General features: G+C 47.0%; 1 protein-coding gene across 2 annotated transcripts in view; it reads right to left on the reverse strand.

The window, feature by feature from the left end:
- Swt1 (Swt1 RNA endoribonuclease) overlaps positions 1-24,179 on the reverse strand; it is a 130,257-nt gene that overhangs the window by 81,880 nt on the left and 24,198 nt on the right. For both annotated transcript variants that reach the window (XM_084609105.1, XM_084609104.1), the window contains 4 exons: positions 16,744-16,834; positions 8,588-8,728; positions 4,267-4,322; positions 719-816 (listed from right to left, as the gene is read on the reverse strand). In XM_084609105.1, coding sequence (XP_084465231.1) covers positions 719-816; positions 4,267-4,322; positions 8,588-8,728; positions 16,744-16,834 — 386 coding nt within the window. The remainder of the gene's footprint in view (positions 1-718; positions 817-4,266; positions 4,323-8,587; positions 8,729-16,743; positions 16,835-24,179) is intronic.

The raw sequence follows: 24,179 nt of genomic DNA on the forward strand, positions 1-24,179 counted from the left end.
ATAAAAATGGCAATAGATGAGCTTATCTGCAACCCATAGGCAAGAAAAATATTGCGCCCACGTTACTGCATGTTTCTTGCACTGGCGTGCCAGGGTTGGAAATGCATTGTTCCCTTCGCATTGCTGGGCCGAACCTTGTTCACATCGAAGCTTCAACAGACACATTTTTGGAACTAGCCACTGCCTATGAGATGTCCGGTGCACCATCAGTACACTACAAAATAAACTAACTGCTCGTTAAAATTAATGCAGTACAGCTGGTTTCCAAAAGCAATGCATGCAGGCAGGAGCTGCCATTAGGCTTTACTTATTGGGGTTAACTTCACTGCACAAGAGGAATGCGGTGCGGGAAATACAACTGCAAAAACCAAACGTCCCCTTCAAGCACAAGCCACATTTGTCACAAGGTTTCACAGTGACAGCAAAGCCAGCAAGCGGTGTCCACATGAAAAGTGACATCAGGGGGAAGCACTGTTTGCAAATTTCTGGCACACAGCTTGACGCATCAAACAACTGGAAAAATTGCAGCTCAATACATTGCATGGTTTGTGTATACACAGGACTGCCTACAGAATAATCTGCGTGCTCAACGCTGTCATGTACAACGAATATGTGCACTCGTAAAGGCCAAGCCAGTGAGTGCACATTTTCTATCATGCTGCTGCAGGCCAATGGACTGGCCAGACAGTATTCTGTCTAGCAAGTTGCAGTTTCTCACCACACGTCCCCAAATGCATTTTCCAGCTCACTCTCAAGGACCAAGCTCAGGCTCTTCTTCAAGATGTCACAGGCCTCAGCTCTAGCTGCCTTTTCATCCTGGACAGAGAAAAGTCTCATTGCTTGGAATAGAAAATTGTGTCATTATTGAAAAATGACTTGAAGGAACAAACCCTAACTCAGAAGTCACACACATCCTGCATCCTCCACAGGGCAACAAAATTTACTGTACAGAGACAAGATCCCAACCATAATACAACTATAGTCGAGCCTCAATATACAAAACATGGCTATTGCAAATTAACAAAAAAATATGTTCATTTACCAAACATGGTAGGAATAAAATACCCGTCGTCTTCAGGTCCATTCGTTTCACCTGCACTATGTGAACTGGTTCACGTGGTGCTGCACTTCACCATTCGTTTCAGCGATGCAAGATGGCGCCCTCTGCACCACGCCGTTCGTTTCAAAAAGTGCAGACGTCGTGCAGGTAGAGTTCACGAAAAGTTCAGCAAAACTTTGCACCTCCTCAGCGGTCAGTGCCGAAATGGTGCAGCTGCAGCCGCCGCATGAAAGCAGACGACAGCTTGCGCGACGATGGCTTGCGTGTTGTGATAAACAGTGAAGCGACCCTTATTCCACTCGTCAACGAGAATGGTGCTAGCTGTGTTTGCCAAAGAAACGACGACGCGTACTTCAAACCATGTCTACCAAGTAAGCACGTGCATGCGTTATGGTTCATGCTGACTTCAATCATGATCCAAGTTTGTTTGTGCTTCGTGCCAGCTGCCGCATGGTGCGCATACACATACATCGATCGAGGCTGGTTCGTGTCAACGCTTCATTGCGATGTGCCGTTTGAAAATTGATCTTATTCGGCATTTTGGCGCCGGATGATGTGTGTGGCAATATAATGCACAGATAGCCGAATACATATATGCGGTCGGCTTTTGTACATATATGCATCGCATATTCATGAATGAATAAAGAAACATGAAGATTTTCAAGTATACCACATCGCATTAAGTACGTCTTAATTGTGCAAATGCATATATATGCACCTTTTGCGGCAGCCGGTGATCGAAACGCACATGGTCATGGTTGATATATATAATCAGCATGCATCACACCGCAAGCGTGTGTCTACTTCCTGAGTATGCGTAGCCGATGCCTTGGCGAACTCGATCGTGTTCTCGTTGACAAGTGCCGTTTATTATACAAAGCACAGGCCAAAAGCATTGCGGCTGGATAATGTCAAAACTTCGTTGTCATGTGCTATTTGAAAATTCATTAAGTTAACCGGAACGTTGGCGTCGGCTGACGCGATGTTGCACACAGCCGGCCGCAGCTTGTTGGCGACGCCAAGGCTAGCAGACGGCCCGGCCTGCACTCTACCATTCGTTTATAAGTAGCTGGTGCCGATGCTGCACCTGAACTGCTGGAACTGGTGCTGCACGCTTGCGGCACCGCCACAGAACTTTACGGAACTGGTGCAAAGAGTGCAGCTGAATCGAACAGACCTTTCATCAATATTGTTCAGTGCGCAATGAATACACAATGCACAGCTGTCGCGTTCCCATTTTAAAGTGCATTAAGTGTACCAGGATTTTATAGTGCACAACCACTACTAACCCCCCCCCCCCCCCATTTCATCAACCTATTTCGTCCATCATTGCCAGAAGTCTGACCTTGAAACCTTAGCCTTGAGTCCTACTGAAGTGAAATGTGGCGTGGTAGCGTGCATTCTGGCCAGCTAGGCTAAATCGGCTGTAATGTTTGTTTCTTTACCCATTCGCTATAACGAGGTTTGATTAAAAATGTGCAGTGTCTTGGGATGACAATAAAATAGGTACTAAGACAAAAATTAAAGAGCACTGCAAAATCCGCATTGGAGTAACGCGAAAGCACAGACGCTGCTGTCGGTTGCTCCTGGTAGCTTCTAGTTGCTTAATTCACTTCTTGTTTACCTATTTTAGTCTTTAGTACATTCAAATTGCGCATCAATTCCTTCCTATGCCCTTTTTCAGCTCTTAGAGCTGAAAAATTATTATCTCTCGCAATTATCTCCAACCACCGGTGGCTCGTATTAAATTTAGTAAAGAATAAATATTTATTATACTCCATGCTTCTTTCTCTTACAAAAAATTTATTATTATTAAGCCCAGTGCAAGATGCGTTATATCTTTGCCACTGATGCAATGACATTGTTCCAGTGTCCTGCAAAATATGATCGCAAAACATCAAAACAGCCAGTTTGGAGCAGTTTTAGAGCAATATTGCATTTTGGAGCAGGACAGAGCAGGAAAAGCAGTTTGGAGCAGAATGGAGCAATTGGAGCAGCATTTCCACCCATGGCTCTACTTCTGGTTGCGTGAAGCCACATCCTCTACGTCACATTATTTCACTTCTTGTTTACTCATTTTAGTCTTTGGTACTTTCAAATTGCACGCCAATCCCTTCCTATGCCCTTTTTCGGCTCTGCTTCCGGTTGCACGACGTCACATCCACTATGGCATCCTTTTCTCTTTCCTCTTTCACTCCCACCTTCCTCCCTTCCCTTACGGCACGGTTCAGGCGTCCACAGAACAAGTGTAACAAATGCTGCACCTTTCCTTTCTTGTGAACCAGTTATTCAAATTAAATTTGCCTAATTATTTTTTCGGACATAACATTACGTCACCCTCTATCGATTGACAATACTCATTAACCTCTACCACTTCTCAATTACTCACAACTGCTGCGGACATGATTTTGCGGACACGTTTTGCGGACAGGAATCTATGAACATAGCGAAGTAATGCTTTCGAATTAGTAAAAGAGAAGAGGCAACAAAAGAAAGAACAGAGTGTTTCCACTGCATCAGGCGCATCTACAACCAAGTTTTTCAATGATGCAGGCAGGAGCAATATAGAAACAACTTCGCAATGTCACATTTTGACATGGGCAACCAGTGAGACGTCAGGCTCAAAAGGAGCCAAGTACACTTTCATAACAATGCAAATTAACCATCGTCACTGGTGTGTCACAACTAGCGGCTTAGACTTAGTGAGCCAAGGGCCTTTGAAAGAGGCTACACTAAACACCTGAAACTACACTATCAGCACTTAAATGCAAAAGCTGGTTTCAGAACATTCCAGTCATGTGACCTATTCATCGGTGCTTACATATTAACAATTTGTTTTTTACTGGGAGTGTCCACATGTTTCATCATATCTACAGTTACCAGATTATCTGCAACCACTTTTCCTGGGCATATGCATATACAATTTCTTGGCTACTTTGTAACTATTTTGTCTAGAGTAATAATGCCAGTGCCCTTCTTATATCCTTGTATCTAATCACACACATCTTCATCCTGCCCATGCCCAGTTCTTTCTTTGCTGCATTCAGGCTGCTCCCATTCTTTGGAGCTTGCTTGGTTTTCTTCATACTATACTCCCTTGAATCGCTTACATTATCCTTACTGAACTCCTCTGACAGTTCTGCTAGTTCTATTCGCAATCCCGGTTTTCACTAAGTGGATACCTCCAGGAAGCCAAGGTCACCTACCAGAAAAGTCTGCACTGGTGGCTTTGCAGCTGTCAGCAAACGGTCGGCCAGGGGGGCTGCACGGTGGACAGTCAAATATTTACAACATAGCTCTACTTGTGTACAGCAATAAACACCCCAACACAACGCGTAACTTGCCCAATAAAGTGCACATAACACTTTGGTAGTATGGTCCCAACTAGTCACACCAGACGCAAAGACTATATACAGTCCAACCTCGATATAATGAACATGGATACAGAGAATTATCGCAGAAAACAAACTAAAATCTCAGTTTGGTTGGTCTATGGTTTATTTCTATGGGCGTTCTTTCTGTAACGAAAAAAAAAATTGAAAATTTGACGCTATATCAGTTATAACGAAGCAGTGTTTTGCACTGAAACAGAAAAAAATGTGTAAAGGAGACGAAAAAAAGAAACATCAAGAAACGCAATTTTTCAATCAACCAAATCGCCCGCCGCAGCAGCGTTTTATAATTCACGTGCCGCGTCATTTAGCGGCGGCAACAAAACCTATTGCCAATGGCTAAATGGCCTCCGAGATCACACTCCCGCGCATGGTGATCTCGGAGGACATGAACGACCATGGCCAAACTCGAGCGGCGTCACCGAAGTGTGTTTAAATTGCCCGCACGTTCGCGTGCAGAGTCATCTAGCGGCAGAGACAAAAACTACCACCAACAGCTCATGGCCTCCAAGATCATCATACCTCCGCGCGCAGTGATCTCGGAGGTCATGAACGGCCAAGGCCGGGCTCTAGCGTCAGTCGTCACCGCCACTGCTCGAGTCTGGCCATGCAACGGCTGACCGACATGTGGCTGGCATGCTATCACCATTGCCTCGTCATGGCGTGAGCCCCTGCCGAGCCTCTACCACTGCGACTGACCTATGCGCGCGCGCGCGCGCGCTATGCTCCCCGAGTTCGATGTTTCTGCCGCGCAAATAGCGCGCAGAGTTAGCATCCCTTCCTCGGCGGCCGCGTTTTGATGGAGGCAAAACGAAGAGGCGACCGTGTGCTGTGCGATGTCAGCACACGTTAAAGATCCCCAGGTGGTCGAAATTACTCCGTAGCCCTCCACTATGGCTCCTCTTTCTCTCTTTCCACTTTAGCTCCCACCTTCCTTCCTTCCCTTACGGCGCAGTTTAGGTGTCCACAGATGCAAGTGTGACAGATACCGCGCCTTTCCCTTCCTGTGAACCAATTATTATTATTATTATTATTATTATTATTATTATTATTATTATTATTATTATTATTATTAGCATCCCTTCTTAATATTCAGTTTTGCTCTCCAACATGAAACGAAAAGAAAGATTTCATGCTTATACCAAGCTTTTATTTTAAAAAATTGTTTGTTTTCGCACTTTTGCGTTGTTCATATGAGTGCGCATTTTATTTTGTTTTATTAGCAAGCTTATTTACAGGAATTTGGACCTGCACTTTTATAACGAATATCGGGTATAACTAACGAATTTTCGCTCCCCATACTACTTCGTTATAACGAAATTCGATGTACTCATAAGCCAGCATCCCTGGCCAGCACAATGTCGATACCTGACACAGTAGAGGCTCCAATGTACACCCACCCACCGCAGGACAATAACCATTTTTATAAAAATTCAAAACATCCACCCATCAAAAACTTATATATACTGCATTTGACACATTCTTGCAGGCCCTCTTTACTAATATTTGGTTTCATTTGGCTTGTGAGGTTTAACGTCCCAAAGCAACTAGACTCTGGCTTTGAGACGTCGTAATGGAGGGCTCCGGAAATTACAACCATCTGGGGTTCTTTAATGCGCACTGGCATCGCACAGCACATGGGTGCCTGGCTTTTTGCCTCCATCGAAAAGCAATTGCCGCTGCCAGGGTTTAATCCCATTGGGCATAGTAGCAGAGCGCCTTAGCCACTGCACCACCATGGCGGGGCACTAATATTTGGCTTGATTTATGGAGTTTAACATCCCAAACCAACAGCTGCTGTAGAAGTAGGCTCTGATAATTTCAGCCACCTGGGATTCTTTAGCTTGCACTGACATTGCACAGTACACGGCTGCCCTGCACCAAAGCACGGCTGGGACTGAACCTAGGTCTCCATCCAGCAGCAGTCGAATGTCTTAACCACTGCGCCACTGTGAGCAACTCATGACTAATAGTTATAATGCTGGTGATGTTGTGCACTGCTGCCCCATGGAAACGGTGTTTTCACTGTGTCAGATGCTTCTACAGCAAAGGTTTTGAACGACTATGGTAGCAGCAATATTGTCACAGAAGCCGATAGAACTGAGTAGGCAGGTTTACTTGCACCTACGCAGAAGCATCGGCAAAAGAAGGCACGGCTGGCTAACCGACTGGCAAGTGAGCACCGCGAGCTAAGAAGACGAGTGCGTGCCAGTCTCCCGAGCTCGGCACATGACGGCGCCAGTAATAACATTGCGGCAATATACAAAATTTAAGCTTCCGTTTGTCAGACTTGAACGTTGGCAATGAAGCTGCATCAAACCAACCCAGGACGTCAACAGGCACCTGGATATTGTGCTAAAAAAAACTGGCCACCCTGTACACTGACTATGACGGTACGCGAATCATGGAAGCATGCAAACATTATCTTAGTTCATAAGAAAGGAGACCCAAAGGAATTGAAACATTACCTATAGAAAAATCAGCTTACTATCATTTATGTATAAGGTAATTACTAAGGTAATCACTAATAAAATCAGGGCAACTTCAGACTTCAATGAACCAAACAATCAAGCCGGTTTTCGGAAAGGATACTCTACTATCGACCATATCTATAAATTAAATTGGTTCACAGGAAGGGAAAGGCGCGGTAACTGTCACACTTGCTCTGTGGACACCCGAACCGCGCCGTAAGGGAAGGGAGGAAGGTGGGAATGAAAGTGGATCTCTCTTTCCATATCTATGAGCCATATCCATTTTCTGTCAAACGGGTTATAGAAAATTGCCTATAGTGGCTGCATAGAAACCATAGCTCCGCACAAAGAAAGGAATAAAATTCCCATAAAGAAGAGTGTGAGGCAAGGAGACATGACTTCCAGAGTACTATTCACAGCTTGCTTAGAGGAAGTATTCAGGGAATTAGAATGGGAACAGTTAGGGATAAGGGTTGATGGAGGATACCTCAGTAATCTGTGATTCGTTGGTCCCATTGTCTTACTAAGTAACTGAGGGAATGAACTGCAATTAATGATTGATGACCTAGACAGGAAAAATAGAAAGGCAGGCTTGAAAATTAATATGCAGAAGACTAACGTAATGTTCAACAACCTCGGAAAGGAACAGCAGTTTACAATAGGTAGCGAAGCACTGGAAGAGGTAGGCGAATATGTCTATTTAGGACAGGTGGTAACCACAGATCCGGACCATGAAAGGGAAATAACTAGGAGAATAACATTACGAATGACCGCATTTGGCAAGTACTCGCAGATTATGATTAGCAGCTTACTGGTATTGCGCAAGAGGAAAGCTGCCTTTTTCACAAGATCGCTCTGCGCATGTGTGCCTCTCCCCCTGGTTGAAAACGAACCACCAACCCCAGCTGCACATGCGCAGTTCATGGCATTTGTGATCGGCGCAGCCGTAGCTGATCTCGGAGGCCAGGTGTAGTTAATATTTGTGACAGGCGTATGAGATAGATGGCGACAGCTGTCAAGAACACACACCATCATTTCGCTGGCGCCAAGGAGGTTTTTAGCCAGTAGCGGACGAATTTTCAACCACTCCCAGAGGGCGCCATATTTTGTGAAAAAGGCGGAGTATACAACAGTTGCATCTTACCCGTACTCACCTATGGGGCTGAAATGTGGAGGCTAACGAAAAGGGTTTAAGTTCAGGATAAAACAAAGCTATGGAACGAATAACGGTAGGGGAAACATTAAGAGATAGGAAGCGTGCAGAGTGGGTCAGAGAAAAGGGTTACCGACCTTCTAGTGGAAATCAAGAAATGGGCATGGGTAGTGCATGTAGTGCGAAGAGAGGATAGCCGATGGTCACTTAGAGTAGCAAATTGAATTCCAAGGGAAGGAAAGTGTAGCAGAGGGAGGCAGAAAGTTGGGTGGGAGGATGAGGTTAAGAAGTTCGAAGGGGTCAAGTGGATGCAGCTAGCACAAGACCGGGTTAGAGTAACATGGAGAGCCCTTTGCCCTGCAGTGGGTATAATTCGGCTGATTATGGTGATGATGATGACAATGGTGGTGGTAATGATGATGATGAAAGTCACACCGTGGGCAAGGAGATACGGTGAGGCAGAGCCTATACAGCTAGAGTCAGAACAGCCTCTACTGCCAGGCAGACATACCGGGAAGTGGTGTCGGCGGCCGGCCTGAACGACGCCCAGTGAGCTTGACCTCCATTTCACGTGCCGACAGAGTCTCAATGCCATTGATCATGGCCTTGTTTCGCAGGTTGCGGTCATCAGTGAGCAGGAGCACGCGGTTGCCTGCAGTTTTGCCCCAAAAAGAATAGTAAAATATAAGCCATTGCTCGAACACCTCCAGGCACTGTGCACACGAAACCTGCAAATAAATCCTGTTCTTATCAAACCGTCCCAATCTTTTCCAAAGCGAGAGAAAGTTCCAGCAAATGCAATGCAATGCCAACCTTTGGGCAAGGTTGACAAGACTGTAGGGCATGAACACACAAGTGTTGTTTTTTCAACTCAAAAATATCAAACAGGCAAGCTATACTAATTGACCGATAGCCAACTTCGTCAATCTGTATAACTCTCCTATAATGCACTGACAGTGTGCGTTCACAGAACATGATGTATCATGCACCTCTTTCTTTCCATAAACTATATCAAGCAACAAGGCTGCACCTCCTCAACAGTATGGAACCCTCTCTGGAATCACCCGTTTCCATTCATTCAATCCAAATTCTCCAGAGTGAATGAAAAACAAACTTAGCATGTTTATGTTTACTGCCTGTACAGAGTGGGGTACGGTTATGCTATTACAGTGCAGTCCACTTATAACAATAAGAAAACCAGAAAATACAATCGTTATATAACAGATTATCGTTGGCCGGCGGGAAAAAAAGAAAAAGCTAAAAAAAAAAGCACGTACCCACATATTTTTCCATGCATGTGGGCTTGCCAGGCCGCTTACTTACCAGCAATGAGTAAATCGGGTTAAACAATTCTAATCATCGTAAAGAGCGCGAAACACTTTATTACAGAATACATCAATAGCCATCAAATATCTTAAGCATATTTTAAAAATTCGGAAATTCACGCTCGCTTGATCAGCACCCGAAGCTTGAAAATCGCTTAGAACATCGCTTCCAGTAGAGCGTAGGCTGGAGACAGTCCTTTTTGCGTGTACAAAACCGATTAGTAACTTGATGAAGTGCAGGACATCCCCGGCCTTGATCGTTAAAATCGTACAGTAGGAATGCCCGTACTTTATCACAAGGCATCCAACCTTGAAACGCTGCCAGAAATCTTGATGAATCTGCTCTTTCATCTCTAGAGCGATCGCGCTGTTAATGTGGTCGGCGCCATCTTCCACAAACGATGCTGATGATGCTGATGACGCACAATCGGTGATGGTGATGGTGATGATACAGCAGCACCCTTTACGCGGCAACAGGCAGTGATTGTGATGATGACAGTGCTCACTTCCTAATCACACGCAATGGCGCTCGCGGATTTATCCATGACAATCCGTTTTCGTCGCAAATATCGAATTTTTTATCAAGCATTTGGACAAATTTCCGTGGCAAACATCTACCAGGCAGCGATAAAGCTATCATTGTATCCGGTACACTGCTGATAATCGATCCTTATATTTGGTTTATTTTTAGATAGGGGCAATGGGAAAACTGGCAAATCGTTATCAGTGATACTGTTATATCTGGTATCGTTATAAGTGGACTGCACTGCACTAAATGTTTTAGTGCCAATATTGTGCCAATTATACGCAATCACCAAGGAACCCAGATTACAGCACTAATGTCGGCATCACGAGCCACTAGTACTATTTACATGGTGGGTTAGGAGTGCAAGCACCTGATGACTGGGTAAAGGCAGCACCATGCAAACGTCCTCCCATGTTCCATTTACGATAAATCATGTGCTAGATTCTTGCGTTATGAAGTGGCAGATGAGGACAATGAATGAGGATGATGTTGTTGTTGTGTTGTGTTTTATGGCCCATAGGCAACTAAGGCCATCATGCGCCAAAAGCAAGGTTTAGAATCCGGACTTTGTTAAGGGCTTTAAGAAGTTATTATAGGTACTATAACATATTTAGATACTTTGCTTCTTTTAGAAACGAAAATATGCAGGAAATGTCAATGAGTGACCTTTCTCCTAAAAGCAAGCTTGGGTGGAATGATATATGTTCATTGTAAAGTTGTGGGAAGTGCTTCTGTCGTAGATCTTCAAGTCTTGTACAACTGATTAGGATATGGTTGATTGTGAGCATGTCTCCACATTCTTCACAAGTAGGCTGATCGTGTTTCGTTAGTAAAACGTTATGTGTAAGGTGTGTGTGACCGATACGAAGACTACATAGAACCACTTTAATGAAACGCTCTTGGTGGCTACATGTTTTCTATTCCTCTACCATGGGCTTCAGTACGTGTAACTTATTGTTGATTTCTTTGTCCCATGAATTCTGCCATTTCTTTTTCAATTTTCTTAGTATATATTTTATGACATCTCCATGAGGTACATTTACTTGTTCTATTTTTGCATTCTGGGCGACTGCAGCACACACATCAGCTCTTTCATTTCCATTTATACCTACGTGACTTGACATCCAGCAGAATTTAATTTCGTATCCCCGTGTTTCAGCTGTTTTTATGCAATGTATTATATTTCCTAATAAGGGTTGTGTTGCATTTCTGGCATGTAGTGCTGTGATCACACTAAGCGAGTCTGTGTAAATTATACTTTTTACGATGTTGCACTTTACTATCTTTTCCGCAGCTAAGGAGATGGCATAACATTCGGCAGTAAAAACTGTTGCGCACAGAGGTAGCCTAACTGTTTTTTCAAGTTTTTCTTCCACTACGCTACTACCAACGTAAAAAGTTGTTTTAGAACCGTCTGTATAAAACGCAGTGTGGTTTTTGTACTTTTCCTTCAAGGCTAGAAATTGTATGATCAGGTGGTGTCTGCTTTTTACGAAACTGTGTTAGTGAGAGGTCGCATACAGAAGGGAAGCTGTACCAAGGGGCAATTTGTTCGGGACTATGGACAACGTTTGGAAGTGTATCATATATCTTTAGTTCCTAGCATATCTGTTCATAACGGAGAATCAGGGGTCTTATTGCAAGCGGTTTATTGTTAAAAAGTGTTCTAAATGGGCACTTTGCGACTATAGAGTGGCAGAAGTGTTTTGGGATGGACCTTATTTTTAGCACGTAAGCACACGTAAGCATTGTTCTTCTGTCTGAGAGGGGTGGTTCATTTGTTTCGACATGGAGGCTATTTACGGGGGATGTTCTGTATGCGCCAGTTGTAAACTGCAGGCCAAGGTTTTGCACAGGATCTAGACGTATTAAGTAAGATGGTCTTGCTGACCCATACACAACACATCCATAGTTCAGGGAAGAGCATACTACTGTGTGAAAGACACGCATAAGACATGTTCTGTCACAGCCCCAGAGTTAGTGTGATAGCACTTCCAGTATGTTCAGGGATCGGGAAACTTTCTTTTTGAGGTTGTCGATATGTGGCAGAAAAGCGAGTTTCTTGTCAAAAGTTACACCAAGAAATTTGTGCTCGTTTTTTATTGGCAGCATTGTTTCATTTAGGTGCAGGTTAGGGTCGGTTTGTAACCCTCGTCGCAGAGAGAATAGAACAGCCACTGTTTTTTGTGGTGAAAACTGCAATTCATTTTGATCTGCCCATGTAGCCAGCTTGTTTATAGTAAGCTGCACTTGTCTTTCACATGTTGATACATTAGAGGATGTGTATGCTGTCTGTAGGTCGTCGACATATAGTGAATACATTACAGAATTTGGGATTATTTTATTTAAAGAATTCATTTTTACCACAAAGAGAGTTGTACTTAATATACAGCCTTGTGGCACCCCATTCTCCGGCATAAAGTTCCTTGAGAAAGTTGAGCCTAGGCGCACACGAAATGTACGATTCGAAAGGAAGTCTTTTAGACAGTTCAGCATTCTACCGCGGATACCCGAATCCGCTAGGTCGCGAAGGATGCCGAATCTCCATGTCGTATTGTATGCCTTCTCCATATCGAAGAAGACTGCAAGGCAGTGCTGCTTATGAATAAATGCTTCTCGGACCGTGTTTTCAAGGCGGAATAAATGGTTCGTTGTAGAACATGCTTTTTTGAAACCACACTGGTGGATATCTAGAAGTTCCAGAGATTGAAGAACGAAGGTTAGCCTAATATTTAAAACACTTTCAAATGATTTTGCAAGGCAACTTGTAAGGGCTATAGGTCTATAACTACTGGGGGCAGTGGGTGCCTTTTCTGTGGCTTCAGGAAAGGCACAATAAATGCTTTCTTCCATGTCTCTGGAATCTTTCCAGATACCCATATCTTATTGAAAAAATTCACAAGGGCTCCTATCGCAGGTGTGTACAGATGCGCTAGCATTTCATAGTGTATTTAGTCCAGGCCAGGCGCCGTCTTTTTACCAGCAGCTAAAGCGGTATTTATTTCTTGTACTGTGAGCAAAGAGTTGTAAGCTTCATTTCCACTCCCACTTGTTGGAAGTCTGTTTTTCAGCTGAAGTTTTGTATTTTAAGAAGCATTTTGTGTAGTGTAATGAACTTGATACTGAAAAATAATGTTCGCCTAAAATGTCTGCCTGTTCTTCTATGCTCATTTGCTTGCTGAGATCTGTAAGAAATGGAATTGTGAAAGGAGAGAAGGTTTCGTCAAGTTTACGAACTTGCTCCCACATTTGTTTAGATGTGATTGAACTATTTATGGAAGATATATATTTTTGCCGGGAAGACCTTTCAGCATTGCGGCGGACATATCGTGGTTTGGCTCTTGCCTGCTTAAAATTTGTAAGATTTTCATCCATGGGGTGCCTGCGAAAAATCCCCCACGTTTTGTTTTGTTTTCTTTTTGCTTCTTTACATTCTCGCGAATACCAGATCTTGTGATTTTTTTGCACAGCTCCTGAGGACTGTGGGATAGCTAAGTATGCCGCAGCTATGATGCAAGTTGTAATCTTTTCGTTCAGCTCATCTACACTGAGGTGATCTGAATACAGCCAAACCCGGTTATATCGAACCCGGATATATTGAATTTTGGTTATATCGAACTCACGAAATATCCCCTTGAAAATCCCATGTAAAAGTATAGGTTGGTTGGTTTGGTTGGTTTGTGGGGTTTAACGTCCCAAAGCGACTAAGGCTATGAGAGACGCCGTAGTGGAGAACTCCGGAAATTTCGACCACCTGGGGTTCTTTAACGTGCACTGACATCGCACAGCACACGGACGCCACTCCGTTTCGCCTCCATCGAAACGCAGCCGCCGAGGTCGGGTTCGAACCCGGGTACTCCGGCACAGTAGTCGGGCGTCTTACCACTGCACCACCCCGGCGGGGTCATGTAAAAGTATAGGAAAGCCGCGTCATTCACAGGTCGTTCGATATATCGAACTCCCAAAGACGATCGCATCACCCTTGGCCGTTTGCCGCGTGACGTTTTCAAGCCACGCGCGGAAGGGATGAGAGGGGACAGTTCGGCGACGGCTGGTCTGGGCAGCGCCGCGCCCATTCCCCATAGGCGCGCGCATCTGCAGTTGTTTCCCACGCGCCAACACATGACGTTTGCAAGCCATGTGCGTGGGTGTGCCCATTCTTTTGCCGAGCTATCTCTCTCCTTCAGCACGCGCAACGCATGCGCCAAGCCAGCTCAGCCCGTTTTCAGACAGGCGTAGGACGCTTTCTCCAGCTTGTGTACCCTCTGCGCGCGGCGGCTGATGTGGCTATGGCGCCTGCGGATGTTAAAAAGCAACAGCTCTTTTTTTTTTTTTTTTTGAGAGTCATCCTTTGTTATCATTGTGCTGTTCGGACGTTAAGAAGCGGCAGGTTTTTTTTTTTTTTTTTTTTTGCGGGAGTCGTTTATCCTTGCAAGTATGAATCAACGAAAGCCCGGGTCAGCTGCTGCCATCATGACGCCCGCCTCAAGCGCGGCGTGATAAATCAAACCAGGCTTGTGCAGTCAAGCCATCACGGGCACTCTGCCAAGTTCCCTCCCCGCCACCGCAGGAGCTATCAAAAGATAAGCGCGCCCCGACATTATCACTGCGCAGCATCTTGGCACGCTGCCAAGAAATGAACTGTGCATGAGACCACCGAAACAGAGTGACGCGCGCCATCGACATGCAAGCGCAGACGCTGGCGATTTCTGCCGTGGCGACGCGGAAACCTTGTTTTGAGCTGCCGCGGTGGCTCGAGCAGCGAGCACACAGCTTTGAAATTTTGAAATTTGAAATTTTTGAAATTGAAATTGAAGTTTGAAATATTTCGCTCTGTCGCTGCCGCTCGTCGCTCAATCGCTTGCATGTGAGCGAGCTGGCCTTAACGCAGTTTTTTTTTTTTTGTCAAATTTCTGGTGCAAATGTGGAGGGTGGGTTCATTATGCGAGTGGGTTGATTAAGCGACAAACACGGTATCATTTTTTCGCATCGTAAGTGCCGTCAACAGCCGATTTCTGTATATCGAATTATCGATATATCAAACTATTTCACGATCCCCTTCGAGTTCGATATATCCGGGTTCGACAGTAAATGTTTTCAAGGTTAGCTTTTGATTGAAATAATGGCCAGTTAGCTAGTTGAAGCTTCCACCGTCGTGGTTTGTTAAGTGCGATGGCTGGTAAGGTGTTAAGCTGATTGTGACAGGGAAATGATGAGAGAAAAGGATGAGAGAAAGAACGACAACATAGGTGCCCTTTTCCCTTCTCTCACCCCTATTCATTGTGCTGCTTTGCCTCTCCATAATCAATGAAGCGACTAATCAAAATTGGCACTCTACATCAGTTTTACACTGCGCCAGTGGAATGAGCCTACCACTAGGGCATGTATTTACGAAACTTGTCCAGGCAGACCCCTTTCCTGCATGGAGGATGAAACTGCAATCAAGCACAGTCTCGATCAAGCAGACTGTGCCCCCTCCCTCAGCTGTGAAGGGAATCACGTGCAGGGCGCGGCTGCATCGTGTAAGCCTAGCAATGACGGTCCAGTGTTACAGGGCTGCAGTAACCACTACGAAAAGCCAACACCACTCTGCACAAAAGCAAGATACGACTAATGGGCAGCCTTAGCTTATAAACTTGTGCTGGATGCGAGCATACTGCGACTTTCCCTGATCATGCAGTGGTAATCGGGAGAGTGAAATGGGAACTGAACCACCACAGAAAATCAAGTCGAGGCGAACCTTTCGCTTTCTTGCGTTTCGAATTTTCTTCAACAACTTGTGACCAGGCTCTCTGCAGTTTTTTGCGCACACATTGCATTAAAAACTGACCTCAAGCCTAACCAGAATCACTTTCAAAACTGCCACAAGACCCTGCTAATGTCTTCAGCAAAGCTATCTGGGCAGTCAGCAGTGTAAGCAATGACTAGGTAAACAAAATTCTTGTTATTTGGGGCTGGCATGTTTGGGGTACAAGTGTGGTCGTTTGTCAAGTGGACAGAAAGCAGCTTCTGGAGACAGCAAGCTAAGAGAACCGCCAGAAAGAAGCTCCGCAGCCTTTCAACTTGCTGCTCAGTCTTGCAACGCTTGCGCAAAGCGCTGCATGTATTGGCAGGTGCAGAAGAGCTGCAGGTGCAGTGCGAGTGATTTCAAGACACAAGTTGTTCTGAAGATGCATGCTGCAATAGAATCAAAAGTAGATGACCCCACATGAGCTTTCCCTGCACGGGTTTCATGCGGCAGCTAGCTGCTCGGCCATTTGTATTTCTTAACCGAGTGAAGCGATGTGGCCACACACTCCCAGCACACAGAACATTATGTATATTTAAAACAGGTTTCACACTTCAATGCTGGTTTCATCGACACAAGCTGGAAAAAAAAAAAAAAAGCCTTCCTCAGTTCTGCTACACTGTTTAAACTCAAAGTCTTAATGCACTAATATTTAGCCCAGCCTAGAGAGGAAATGGACCGGGTTAATTGGAGTAATAAGGGAGAGGCCTTCACCCTGCAGTGGGTATAGTCAGGCTGATTATGATGATGATGATAGAGGAAATGTACTATCCCTAAGATGTACGTTCAGATTCAACCTGCATTCTGGCAAAGGAAATGATTTTAGCATGAACCTTGAGCAACATCTTCGTTCTTAATGCTGATACAGTAGACTGCCACCTAAAGAGCTCTGTTTCTTTTTTCAGGTCCCAAAACCTAGCATGCTCCCCATGTAGGAACGTTCTTGCCCATCTGCCAGCGGCCACAGCGCTGAGTAAAAAAAAAGAAAACTAGTGCAAGACGGCCGAGAAGAGCTTGTACAAGCCCACCTTGTTCACGAAGTTCCAAGCAGCAGTGCAGAAAGTGGTCATCATTGACGCAAAGGCCATCCTTGGGCAGGATCTCATCCTTGCGCCGCGCCTGCGCCACGGGGAAAGCACACGGGTATAAATCCTCTCGTGCTCCCACTGCTACAAGCATTAGGCATGCCTGTGTCTCAGACTATAATCCCACAAAGTAGTAGAGAAATGTATAGGGTGTCTACCAAACTGATGTTTCCAAATTCCCCGAGTTTTCCAGGTTTTCCTTGAGTGCATTTGTAGAATTCTCCGAGTGACACTTTACTTTGTTTTATGCTAAAACGGGCTGACACAATGCTGCCTGATGCTATCCCTCTCCAGTAAGCTTGTTAAGGGGAGACATGGCTCATACAGTTATATTTTTTTATTTTTGACGCACGCTTTCTTTTTTTTTTTGACTCGCGCTTTTAATTTTGACACTATTTCGAAGCACGCTTTCGGCGTGCTTCAAAATTTGAAATGCCGCAACGCTTTGCGCCGTCTTGCTGGGATGGTCCTTTTGGCACAACACGGAAGGCTGGCGGTAGCAGAGGAAAGGACGCGTAACACCGTAGTGTACAATCTTGCAACACCAGCCCGCTTTATTTACACGAGCCAGCATTATCGCGACTTTAGTTCCCTTTAGGTAGAACTGCTGATAATTTTCCCCGATATAGGCACGTATTCCCCGAGTTTTCCCAGATTATCCAGATTCCCTGAGAATTCCTGGTTTTCCCAGTTGGTAGACACCCTGAATGTAAGATCAACACTAGTGCCAAACCCGCTACAATGAATGCCTCTATACAAAAACCTGTGCCTCACTGGAAGACCGTATAAATAGGGGCATGCAAATATTCTAAATTTCGACTAGGAATTGAATATGCTTGTCATTCGATTCATATTCGTATTCGAAAAACCGATATTCGAAATTTCCGGATATTTCAAAATTTCCGAATTCACTGCAGTTTCTCCACAATGCGCACTTCACCGCAACGCTTGACCGCGTGGGCTGTAAAGTGAAGCATCTTCAAAATGCAACAGAGCCGTTCGGTGAAGAGGGACTTCCCGGCAATGCGCACAAAGCGAAGAAACCAGGAAAAACTATTGCTCTCGCTTCGGTTTCAACTCAGATGCATACATCCAACGTACAGGTAACCATCACTGTGATGCAAACTGTTTTTGACAGTTTTTTTTTTAGGCCCATTCGATAATTAGAGCTTTTGTGAAGAAGAAAATGGGCCCCTTCGCTGAACGCTGACGAAGAGGAAGAAGTGTGGAATTGCCAACACGCAGATTGTGTTGGTCTTGATCGCCCAGCTTCCTTGCCGACCTCGACGTACTTCCTCTACATCTGGTGGAGGTGCGACCTGATATCCTTGCCTCACGCTGGAGCTTCGCACCTGCACGATCCCGGTCACTCGTATGGCTGACGACAAACATCCCCCCCCCCCCCCCCCCAATGACCCGTCGATTGTCTGCTCTGGCTCCTTACACCAGCGAGACCCTGCGATCTTCAGCGGAACTGATGACACCGACTGCAATGACTAGCTCGCATCGTACGAACGAGTGAGCTCATATAATAAGTGGGACGACGCCACAAAGTTAACAAATGTCATCTTTTATTTGACCGGCGTCACCAACTTGTGGTATCGTAACCACGAAGCCGATATCACGACTTGGGACTCATTCAAGGCCAATCTTACAATCGTCTTTGGTCATCCTGCTGTACGAAAGCTCCGTGCGAACAACGCCTGCAAGAGCGACAACAGCGCCCAGGCGAAACATTTACAAGCTACATTGAAGATACCGTCCATCTGTGCAGTCGCGTCAATGCGCAGATGTCAGAGAAAGACAAGATAAAACAGATCCTGAAGGGCATCGAACATGACGCATTTCAAACATTAACATCCCGCGATTTGACAACTGTTGCCCAAGTTGTCAACTTCTGCCAAAGCTACGATGAGTTGTGCAAGCAGCGCCTCATCACTCGACTACCTCCCCCGCCGGTAGAATCACTTTCTAGTCTCTCCTCTGCATCTGGGAGCTCCACGCTGCTGCAGCAGCTCAAAGATTTCATCCGGGAGGAGGTGGCTCGCCAGATATCACTGCTGCCCATGAATTACGAGCTGTCCCAAAATGTGGCGCCTCTTCGGCAGGTCATCGCCGACCGCGTGGCGGAGGCCCTTCCGTCTGTCCCTCCGCCAGTGCCAATGCCTCAGCCCGCCCCAGCTGTTCAGCCCCTAGCATATGCCAACGTTCTGGTCGCTTCACCAATGACACCCGCTCCTGTCGCACCGCTGACGTACGCTGCCGTCGCTGCCCGACCACGACCACCTAGCTACCCTTTGATCTACGCTATGCCTCCAACGCCTGCACAGGAATTTCTTCAAGCGCCGCAGGCTTTTATTCCATCTCGTCCGCAGCGCCGCAATCCATGGCGAACCAGTGTAACCGTCCAATCTGTTATTCCTGCGGATTTGCTGGCCATATTTCCCGGTACTGCCGAAATCGCACTCACGATGATTTCCTACCGCGCCGAATGTCAGCTTCCTGGCAGCCGCCCCGAAATCAGTACGCGGCTGGCGACCCTTCTGCAAGTTTCGTCGCGGATGACCGTGCCACCTTTTCTCCTCGCCGCTCAACCTCGCCGCGTCGCCGTTCTCTATCTCCTCTGCAACGGCATTCCAATCTTGCGCAAGAGGAAAACTGAATGCCGCAGTTCCTGAGGCGAGAACTGCGCAACGAGCGAACTGTCAAAGACCTCTGCAACGGCATTCCAATCTTGCACAAGAGGAAAACTGAATGCCGCAGTTCCTGAGGCGAGAACTGCGCAACGAGCGAACTGTCAAAGACCTCGCGTATCTCCCGCCAATCTGCTTGAAGTTTCTGTTGAGGGCGTTGTCGTACTGGCTCTGGTTGACACCAGTGCTGCTGTTTCTGCCATGGCTGCAAGTCTTTGCCGTTCATTGCGCAAAGTGACGACACTAACCTCAGGATTCTCGCTGTGCACGGCAAGTGCCCAGCCTATAGAGCCTATAGCGGTGTGCACAGCACGAGTCGTCATTCAAGAAGTTGTGTACGCAATAGAGTGTCGTTTTGCCTTCCTGCTCACATGATCTTATCTTGAGCTGGGATTTCCTGTCGCGTCATAATGCGGTGATAAACTGTGCTCGTGCCGAACTGGAGATTTTTGCGCTTGACGAGCAGTCGCCGAGCATTCTTTTCCCCAAAGTCGTCGTTGCCGAAGATATTGTCCTCCCTGCGTGCTCTTTCGTTCTTGTGCCCTCTGCTTGTGCTTTTTCTCGCAGTACTGATGTCCTTTTCACACCATCACCAATGTTCCTAAACCGCAAAAGTCTTCCCCTGCCCTATGCCGTACTTTCTATATCAGTTGGCCTCACCGCGCTCTGGATTTCTAATCCGTTCTCATTTCCCGTATCCCTACGTCGCGGTGAATGCCTGGGTACCATCCAGCTGATGGATTCTATTCTCACCGCTGACGAAACTCCCCCTTCCCAGCCCGATAACTTGGCTGCACTCACACCACCTGTTCTTGCGCTGGACCAGTCTTCTGCCGATATTTTTCTCCGCTCCATCGATGCCAGTCTTTCTGGGCCTCAACGCTCTGAACTCCTCGCACTGCTTCATCAGTTCTGCTCTTCATTAGATTCTCATCAGTCTGCTTTGAGCCGCACATCAACTGTTGCCCCCCACATTGACACCGGTTCCCATGCTCCTCTGCGCCAGCACCCCTATCGAGTGTCTGCCATCGAGCGCAGAGTTATTGAAGCCCAAGTTCATACTATGCTTCAGAATGGCGCGACTGAGCCGTCTAACAGTCCGTGGTCCTCCCCTGTTGTCCTGGTGAGGAAGAAAGATGGCTCTACAGTCAAACCCGAATATAACGAACTCGGATAGAGCGAATTATGTTTTATATCGAACACTCGAATTTCCGCTAGCATTATGCATATAAAATGTATTTTTTATAACGAACTACACATCGGATATAGCGAACTCAGCGCGCGCGATCGGTCGCCAAACGCCCGCCAACGGGCGGGCCTTTGTGCCGGCTCCGAGTTCTCTCCGGGCAGCCCACGCTGCCGGGCCGCAATACTTCTAGCGCATGCCGTTGTCAGATGGGAGGGGGATTGGCGACGGCTCCGTTCCCCAAGGTCTCACACAGCGCATACGTCATCACACGCCCGCTAGGGTGCTTCTGCTGCTTCTGCGCCGATGCCACGCTTCCGTAAAACGCAGGAGGGGCTCTCTACAGCAGCTTCCACGAGGGACCCTCCTGTACGCATGCGCGGCCGTCGCCCGGAGTAGCATGAGTAGCCTTTAAAATCCGCACCATCGGCCAGCCTCTTTGCAGCGCTCCTATTCGGCAGCTGCCTACCATGTGATCAAAGACGTTCGAGCAGCTCCGGACCTATTGCGCTTCGAGAAAGAAGCAACACCGGCCAGAACTGGTTTCAAGTTTGGGCGAAGGGAAGGCAGCCTCCGAACAACGAACGCGTCAGTGGCGAACTTTCCCGCATCCTCGGAGCTTTCTTTGTTCGCGTTTGCAAGTCGTGCTGCTGCTATCCTCACGATTCCGGACGTGCCTACGTTGCTGCTGGCTTGCATTCCGGCGCTACATCCTGCAAGATGACGACGAAGCAGCGGCGTGCCCTACCGCTTTCCGACAAGCTGGAGATAATTCGCCGCGTTGGCCGCGGCGAAAAAAAGTCTGACGTTGCCGCGCATTTCAAGATTCCGCGGAGCACGTTAAGCACCATTTTGAAAAACCAGTCTGCCATCAGAGGCAATGCACAGGAACGACCAAATGGTGACGGCTTTCGCCACCGCAAGCCGGCTTACGACCAAGTAGAGAAAGCGCTGTACCAATGGTTCTTGGACGTTCGCGCGCGAAATCTGCCGGTCTCTGGCCCCATGCTACAACAGAAGGCAAAAGATTTTGCCTTCGTCCTGGACGTCGAGGGGTTTACAGCGGGCAGTGGTCGGCTCCAACGATTTAAAGACCGCTACTCCATCACCGGGAAGGTGGTTGCAGGTGAAAGCCAAGCAGTGGACGCTGAGAGTGCTGAAAAGTGGGTGCAAGACGTGTGGCGTGCTGTCACGGAGAGATACGAACCGTGCAATATTTTTAACACCGACGAGACTGCCTTGTTTTGGCAACTGCTGCCGAGCAGAACCTTGGCGCTAAAGAATGAGAAGTGCCATGGCGGCAAATTGAATAAGGCCCGAGTCACCGTTCTTCTCACGACAAACATGAACGGTTCATCAAAGCTGCGGCCGCTTGTCATAGGCAAGTTCAAGTCTCCTATGTGCCTGCGAGGATGCACTTCACTCCCAGTCACATACAACTCAAATTCTAAGGCCTGGATGACCAGAACGTTGTTCGAAGCGTGGCTGCGTGGCTGGGACAAGGAACTTGCAACGAGCGGGCGAAAGATTTGCCTCCTCCTCGATAACTGTTCTGCGCACCACTGCGGCGTCACGCTCAAGAACATCGAGCTTTGTTTCCTGCCACCGAACGCAACAGCGGTTTTGCAGCCCCTCGATCAGGGGATCATCCGCGCTTTCAAGCTGGGCTACAGGAAACGCGTCGTTAAGCGGCTGTTGGTGAAATTGCGGGTTAACGACGAGCTCAAGATTAATTTGCTGGCCGCAATAGAAATGATTAACCGTGCCTGGCAAGACGTGACGCAATCCACAATCCGCAACTGCTTCCACCATGCTGAACTATGTCGAGAGGATGCAGAAGCTGCTAGTGAAGCGCGCACTGTGCAAGATGACAGCGATGTTGCCACGCTGTGGGAAGAACTCGCTGATGTTCCGGACGCTGTGCCCGAAGAAGTTGCCCTGGAGGATTTTCTCACTGTTGACGACAACGTAGCCATGACAGCGAGCCCGTTGGACTCTGAAATTGTTGCCGACATGCTGGCATCTGGTGCGAACGAGGAGACCGAGGAGCCGCCGCCGGAGGACGATCGCCCTCGCCCGACGTTGCACGAAGCCCTCGCTGCTACCGATCTGCTGCGCCGATACTGCTCCGGAATACAGGGAAGCGGACTGGAGTTTGTGGAAATAATGTCGCGTGTGGAAAGTGCGATTCTCGCTGATGGAGTTAAATGCAGCGTTCAGGCGAAGATCACTGCCTACTGCAAATAAGTGAGCATTTATCTGCAATAAATTTCTTTTGTAGATTCATGGTGAGCGGCACGGTTTTTCTTTAGTTAGTGCGTTTTCGCTGCGCTGTCTGGACATCGTGTATAACGAATTTGGTACTGAAGTTCATTATAAACGGGTTTGGTTATAGCGAAATACTTTATATAGCGAACAAATTGCGTTGAATTACGCAGTTCGTTATAACCGGGTTTGACTGTATACGTTTCTGCGTCGACTTCTGTCGCCTAAACAAGATCACGAGGAAAGACGTGTACCCCCTTCCGCATATAGATGATGCATTGGACTGTTTACAAGGTGCTGAGCTCTTTTCTTCGCTTGATTTACGATCCGGCTACTGGCAGGTGCCCATGGCTGCGGAAGATCGCCCTAAAACCGCATTTGTCACCACCGATGGCCTCTTTGAATTTACAGTCATGCCTTTCGTCTCTGTAATGCCCCTGCTACATTCGAGCGTATGATGAATACTATACTGCGTGGCCTGAAGTGGAAGACGTGCCTCTGTTACCTTGATGACATCGTGGTGTTCTCGCCAGACTTTGCAACCCACCTCTCTCACCTGAAACAGGTCTTGACATGTATTGCAAAAGCCGGCCTGCAGCTCAACTTGAAGAAGTGTTGTTTCGCTGCTCGTGAGCTGACCATTTTAGGCCACGTTGTGTCCAAGGAGGGTATACGTCCGGATCCCGCCAAACTTCGAGCTGTGACTGAGTTTCCGAAGCCTACTACCATCAAGCAATTAAGAAGTTTTTTGGGCCTGTGCTCATACTTTCGCCGTTTTATACGAAACTTTGCTCCATTGTCGCCCCGCTAACTCAGCTCCTCAGCAATACCTCAGATATTTCACTGTGGTCACCAGCATGCGACGACGCCTATGACACATTGCGCCGCCTCCTCACAGCCCTGCCCATCCTGCGCCATTTTGACCCTGAGGCGCCCACCGAAGTGCATGCAGATGCCAGTGGTGTCGGCATCGGCGCTGTGCTTGCTCAGCGCCCCTCCAGCTTCGATGAATCCGTAGTTGCTTACGCCAGCCGTACTCTCACAAAAGCCAAAGCGAACTACTCTGTAACGGAAAAGGAGTGCTTGGCCATCGTCTGGGCCCTCACAAAGTTTTGTCCTTACCTTTACGGCCGTTCGTTTGATGTAGTCACGGACCATCATGCCCTCTGCTGGCTTTCATCGCTCAAGGACCCCTCCAGCAGCTTGGTACGGTGGGCTCTTCGTCTACAAGAATA

This window comes from Amblyomma maculatum, chromosome 7 (assembly GCF_055883805.1).
Source record: "Amblyomma maculatum isolate TAMU_Amacu chromosome 7, ASM5588380v1, whole genome shotgun sequence".
NCBI classification, from domain to species: Eukaryota; Metazoa; Arthropoda; class Arachnida; order Ixodida; family Ixodidae; genus Amblyomma; species Amblyomma maculatum.